Source organism: Fundulus heteroclitus, chromosome 24, assembly GCF_011125445.2.
Source record: "Fundulus heteroclitus isolate FHET01 chromosome 24, MU-UCD_Fhet_4.1, whole genome shotgun sequence".
Classification (NCBI taxonomy): domain Eukaryota; kingdom Metazoa; phylum Chordata; class Actinopteri; order Cyprinodontiformes; family Fundulidae; genus Fundulus; species Fundulus heteroclitus.
Window position 1 is genome coordinate 25,877,764 of NC_046384.1, and position 7,497 is coordinate 25,885,260.

The window sequence follows — 7,497 nt, forward strand, 5'->3', positions numbered from 1 at the left end:
TTTTAAGAATATGTGATCACAACAGCACTGATCTGCAGAGGTGCCAATAACAGCATTTAAAAATGATATAATAGCTACAAACCGCAATGTAGGGGAAAAAATCAACAAAAAACTAAATAATGCATCTTAGAATCAAAGAGATTACAAAATCATTGCAAAAAGAAAACTACTCTATATTACTTTTTCCCCATAAGTCAGATCTATCTATCTATCTATCTATCTATCTATCTATCTATCTATCTATCTATCTATCTATCTATCTATCTATCTATCTATATATATATATATATATATATATATATATATATATATATATATATATATACATACATATATATATATATATCTATATAGATAGCATCTCATATATATGTGTATATATATATATGTATTTTTTGTATATAGTGATAACAAAAAAATATTGAAGTGTATGAGTGGCTGTGTTTTGCAGCATACATAAATTCTGTCAGAATATTCAATTACTTTTAACCACACTAAGAACATTTAACTGCACTGAACCATTTGTTATAACAGCTATAGCTTTAAAGTTTTCAGAAAAAAAACAATGTGAAAATTAGTTCAATAATCAGCAAGTATAGTTGACTTAAATTGATTCTGCACCTGGTTAACACATTACACTGAGCGGAGTTGTCGACCGCCCCAAGATGGCGCCCCTAAATCTCGTCCGCGCCTATAGGCGAGAGCGGTCGATGCGGGGTCTACCACTATGGCAAGCCGTTTTAACATAAATTCGGTTTCGTCTGACTATCCGTAATTACATTCCAGATATCTTAAAATGCATTTTGACTAGACAAAACTACATTTTGACTATCCGGAATGGTAATTTAAGACATCTTTATTTACATTCTGACTAGGAAGAATAATAATTCAAGATATCTTCAATTACATTTTGACTAGTCAAAATTCCTTTCAAGATATCTCAAATTACGTCACCGGATTCGTCATTGAAAGCGTCACACATCCGTAGATGTAATTTAAGATATCTCGAACGTAATTATGACTAGTCAGAATTACAATTTAAGATATCTGAAATAAGACATTGCGTGTAAGCCCCTTATTGGCTGTAAGCTGCCCAAAGCTGCCTGAACATTCAATGGCGCTGGCTGTTTTCGACAAAATTGTAAGAAAATGCCACAATATAGAAAGAGCTTTTTAAGTATGGGATATGCAGAGAGGGCGAAAATAGTATACTTGAAGAATGCTTAAGAAATTTGCAAAGAATTTCGGATTTACTTGCTGCCGACGCACACAATGCACTGAAAAACGGCTAGCTGAAAGCGCTACTGTCGACTCATGTCCAAGCTGGAAATAAGGAATATTCCTCAGCCCGGACCAGTTCTGTTAATAACCAGATGCAGTTTTTATACTGTGGTAAAGCATCTGCCTCTTGGGAATTATGGTAAAGCCAGCTAGCTCTTGATTTTCACATGCGAGACGGCACAAAGCATTACAGCACCCTCCTTTAGCTTCTCTGAAAACAAAAGCGCACGCCTCCGGTTCCTGTGTGATGACATATGGCAGGCCGTTTCGTAATTCAAGATATCAGTAACGTCATTTTGACTAGTCAGAATGTCAATTTAAGATATCATAAATGGAAAAGCTGAATAATTCAAGATATCTCTAATTCATTTAGAGATATCTTAAAAGGAATTTTGACTAGTCAAAATTACAATTCAAGATATCTTAAAAGGAATTTTGACTAGTCAAAATTACAATTCAAGATATCTTAAATTTATTTTTTACTAGTCAAAACTGCATTTCGCCTATCCAAAAATACATTTAAGATATCTTGAATTATGGTGGCATTTGAGATATCTTTAATTAGAATTATGACTAGTCAAAACTCAATTTAAGATATCTTGAATTGTAATTTTGACTAGTCGTAATTTAATTGTAGATATCTGAAATGGGTATTTCAGATAGTCAGTAATTCATTTGAGATATCTTGAATTGACGTCTCCATACAACTCAATGGAAAATCTGATGTCATTTCGACTAGTCAGAATGTAATTAGAGATATCTCGAATAGGTATTTTGACTAGTCAAAATACAATTAGAGATATCTTAAATTGCTAAAACGTCTAGTCATAAAACAATTTGAGATATCTCGAACGTAAGGGCGGTAAAACCGAATTTATGTTAAAACGGCTTGCCATATGCCATATGTCATCACACAGGAACCGGAGGCGTGCGCTTTTGTTTTCAGAGAAGCTAAAGGAGGGTGCTGTAATGCCTTGTGCCGTCTCGCATGTGAAAATCAAGAGCTAGCTGGCTTTACCATAATTCCCAAGAGGCAGATAGCTTTACCACAGTATAAAAACTGCATCTGGTTATTAACTGAACTGGCCCGAGCTGAAGAATATTCCTTATTTCCAGCTTGGACATGAGTCGACAGTAGCGCTTTCAGCTAGCCGTTTTTCAGTGCATTGTGTGCGTCGGCAGCAAGTAAATCCGAAATTCTTTGCAAATTTCTTAAGCATTCTTCAAGTATACTATTTTCGCCCTCTCTGCATATCCCATACTTAAAAAGCTCTTTCTATATTGTGGCATTTTCTTACAATTTTGTCGAAAACAGCCAGCGCCATTGAATGTTCAGGCAGCTTTGGGCAGCTTACAGCCAATAAGGGGCTTACACGCAATGTCTTATTTCAGATATCTTAAATTGTAATTCTGACTAGTCATAATTACGTTCGAGATATCTTAAATTACATCTACGGATGTGTGACGCTTTCAATGACGAATCCGGTGACGTAATTTGAGATATCTTGAAAGGAATTTTGACTAGTCAAAATGTAATTGAAGATATCTTGAATTATTATTCTTCCTAGTCAGAATGTAAATAAAGATGTCTTAAATTACCATTCCGGATAGTCAAAATGTAGTTTTGTCTAGTCAAAATGCATTTTAAGATATCTGGAATGTAATTACGGATAGTCAGACGAAACCGAATTTATGTTAAAACGGCTTGCCATAGTGGTAGACCCCGCATCGACCGCTCTCGCCTATAGGCGCGGACGAGATTTAGGGGCGCCATCTTGGGGCGGTCGACAACTCCGCTCAGTGTAATGTGTTAACCAGGTGCAGAATCAATTTAAGTCAACTATACTTGCTGATTATTGAACTAATTTTCACATTGTTTTTTTTCTGAAAACTTTAAAGCTATAGCTGTTATAACAAATGGTTCAGTGCAGTTAAATGTTCTTAGTGTGGTTAAAAGTAATTGAATATTCTGACAGAATTTATGTATGCTGCAAAACACAGCCACTCATACACTTTAATATTTTTTTGTTATCACTATATTCAAAAAATACATATATATATACACATATATATGAGATGCTATCTATATAGATAGATATTTATATGTATATATATACATATATATATATATATATATATATATATATATATATATATATATATATATATATATATATAGATAGATAGATAGATAGATAGATATAGATATCTATCTATCTATCTATCTATCTATCTATCTATATATATATATATATATATATATATATATATATATATATATATATATATATATATATATATATATATATATATATATATATATATGTATATATATATGTTCCAAAAAGAACCTGTGGTAGGCGAAGTCCATGAAGTAGTAACCTTTATTTTCTTTACAATTATTATACAATAAAATAGCCTGATCCATAGTACATTGAAACCAAAGAACAACCTTTTTACAGGCCCAAGTATTTGTTTAACAAATAAAAGTACTGTATAAACGTTTTTTTTTTTTTTTTTTTTTTTTTTTTTTTTTTACAAATAACTACTGTGCTGTAAAATACTAATTTGATCATCAATACGAACTGATGATCAGCACCGCTCCACCGCGACCCGAGTCATTGTATTAGAACGGGAGAAAATTAAAAATGATTATGAAAAAAATACAAAGTACAGTAGGACAAATAGCGAGTCACATGTATTTCACTGCTCTTCTCACTGAGCCGCTGCATCCCGACTCCGCTCTGTAGCGTTTTTTTTCTTCTAAAGCCCGCGGTGCAGGTGTGTGTTTTAGGGAGAAAAACCATAGTTATCGGTAGTTGTTGTTCTTCTGGGCAAAAATAATCGTATAAACCGACATGCTGGTGAAGATTCTCATTTTTGGAATAAACCGACATGCCACCTTGATTAATTATGTTTGAGAACTGTAATGAACGGCTCATCAATGCAAATCCGTGAAACAAATCGAGGAACCGCGATATAGCGAGGGTTCACTGTATATATGAAGAGTTCATTTGCAAAAACAGATAACTCCGTTTTTAGCCAAATAAACTAAAATGTAAGTGTGTGTGTGTGTGTGTGTGTGTGTGTGTGTGTGTGGGGGGGGGGGGTCCTTTTAATGAAGGTGTATTTTTGAGATGCCATTATTTTGTTATGTCTCTCTTACCTGATCAAATTCATCAGGTAGGTTAGTTTGACTGGTATCAAAGTATAAAAAACGGAGTTATCTGTTTTTGCAAATGATCTCTCTCTCTCTCTCTCTCTCTCTCTCTCTCTCTCTCTCTATATATATATATATATATATATATATATATATATATATATATATATATATATATATACATGCTGTTTATTCACTAATGTCTAACAAAGCTCTGATGCCTTCACGGAGCAGATGCGGTTTTGGAGACACTAAGTCACAAAGACTTGGACGTGTAGACCTGTATCTCTCTGCCTAATTTTAGAAAAATCACATTCTAATCAAAAATATAAACGATATCTGTTCATCTTACTTGTGAAAAGTTATTCCTCGACCCCTGACGTAAATAGTCCCTCGATTTAAACAAAAATGAGCCGCACAGTGCTGAGGCATCATTAGTGTGTTCAGCTTGAATCAGCAGGTTAGGGTAGCAAGTCGACCGCCCCAAGATGGCGGCCGTAATTCCTGCGCAGCGACAGTCAATGCGGGGTCTACTCTTATATTATGTCTATGTGAGAAACCATAGACATAATATAAGCGTAGACGCGTCGTTGGGCGGGTTCTGCCTATGCTGCGATGCGTCAGAGCGTCCGCCATCTTAAATGTGGCAAATCTGCAGTTACTCAGTCACTTAAACAGTATCAGAGGGACTTTAATCTCTGAATATACTTTGTATTCGTAGTATTTTTTTTTGTAATATTACAAGTTTATTTTCGTATCCCTTTAGCTTCATTCTCCTGAATTGATTCTCCTAAATAATAAAAATATTTAAAATAATCTAACCTGGCCCTATTACTCCAGGAGTGAAATAATTCTGCAAACTGTGATTATTCTGGAAATGTTCCCCCTTAATTCTCATAATATGATGTTTTTTATCATAACATTATCACTTTTGTGTTTGTTTATTTTTACTTTATTGACCTTGGACTTTTTTTTCATTCATATTATTAATTTTACATTTTTACCGCCTGTCCTTAAAGGTTCACATGTGACATGGTTTTACGAAATAATTAAGACAACGATGTTTAGATTTAACAAATTGATCCTTATATTCATAACACATACACACACACACACAAAAAAAAAAAAATATATATATATATATATATATATATATATATATATATATATATATATATATATATATATATATATGTGTGTGTGTGTGTGTGTGTGTGTGTGTGTGTGTGTATGTGTGTGTGTATTTATTGCAGCACAGGAATGAGGCATCTCCACGTTCACAATAACAGAACTCAACTTTTTTCTGCCACATACAATATGGCGGTGACGTTGACGTGCGAACCTGCGCCCTATGACGCGTCTACGTCTGTGTGAGAAACGGCCACTGACAGGAAGTGAGCAGCCGGAAGTCTAAAAAAAACGTCAACTCGCTGGCTCCGTATTTCCGTCGAAAATAAGGTGGATAGGGCGAAGTGTTTAACTGTCCTTCGCAATAAAATGTCTGACTCCACAGCCAACAAAGGTGAGGAAAGTCAATTGCGAAAAAGGGATGTAAAGTTTATCTGAAAATTTTAAAATGTATTTTATTTACATGTATAATGGTATGTATGCTAGACGGTAACTCTATTCACCTATTTGTTAGCTGACCAACCTGTTAATTCTATTGAGCATTAGCTTACTGAACACCAAGTATGTTTTATATGTTTTAATTCAAATTTGTGGAAGGCTACCACTTGGATGAAATTAATGACTTTTAAGCCTCTATCTATCCTGTCATTGAATCACATCCTACCTTTCATTGGTTTACAATCATCCATCCATCTATACTTTGATTAGTAGAGCCAACCACCCATCTTTTCATCATTCCATGTATCCATTGATATATTAATTTAAGTTTATTTGCTCAAGAGATAGTAATGATGAGCTTTGAATATAATATATGTAGGTGCACCCATAGACATCATATACGTAGACACGTCGTTGGACGGGTTCTGCCTATGCTGCGATGCGTCAGAGTGTCCGCCATGTTAAATGTGGCAAATCTGCAGTTACTCAGTCACTTAAACAGTATCAGAGGGACTTTAATCTCAGAATATACTTTGTATTCGTAATATTTTTGTTTTTGTAATATTACAAGTTTATTTTCGTATCCCTTTAGCTTCATTCTCCTGAATTTATTTTTGTAAAGAATAAAAATAATTAAAATAATCTAACCTGGCCCTATTTACTCCAGGAGTGAAATAATTCTACAAACTGACTATTCTGGAAATGTTCCCTCTTAATTCTCATAATATGACGTTTTTCTCATAACATTACCACTTTTATGTTTTTTGTTTTGTTTTAGTTTTTTACTTTATTGTCCTAGGTCTTTTTTCCCTCATATTAGTAATTTAACCTCTTTAATACTCCCCCAAAAAGTCTGTTCCTAAAGTTTGACATATGACACGGTTTTATGAAATAATGAAGACCACAATGTTTAGATTTAACAAATTGATCCTTATATTCATAACACATACACATATACAATGCAAATACATATATACATATATATATGTATGTATGTATGTATGTATATACCCTGTGTGTATATATATATATATATATATATATATATATATACAGGGTTTCCCGCAGCGCTATCTTGGCCAAACTCACGCTACCGCCTCGCCAACATTCCAAAAAAAAACAACTAACTCGATATGCTTGCATGTTTATTTGACGTTAACACGCGTTTTTTTGTTGTTGCTTTCCCGTGTGCATATAGTGAATGGCAGGGAAAAAAACAATAGGATACGCACCCCCCCCCCCCCCCCCCCCCCCCCCCGGCAAAAATTGTTGTCTCCCTCCCCCCCTCCCCGCTCCGTGAGTTGGTCCGCGCAGAACTTGTCGTCCCCCCCCCCCCCCCCCTTCAACTCACCGCCTCGCCTAAGCAAATTCATGCAGGAAACACTGATATATATATATTGTTATGCCAGAAGCTGGTTGAATGTGCTTATTATTATTATTAATTATAATTTGGTATTATAATTTAAGTAATAAATCATTCAACTCAAAAT

General features: G+C 34.3%; 1 protein-coding gene across 1 annotated transcript in view; it reads left to right on the forward strand.

The window, feature by feature from the left end:
* Window positions 1–5,836: 5,836 nt before the first annotated feature.
* The window catches only part of LOC105920973 (coiled-coil domain-containing protein 122), a 10,179-nt gene continuing 8,518 nt past the window's right edge, over window positions 5,837–7,497 (forward strand). The window contains exon 1 of the mRNA XM_036128096.1: window positions 5,837–5,963. Within this exon, the coding sequence (XP_035983989.1) occupies window positions 5,939–5,963 (25 nt within the window). The 5' untranslated portion in view covers window positions 5,837–5,938. The remainder of the gene's footprint in view (window positions 5,964–7,497) is intronic.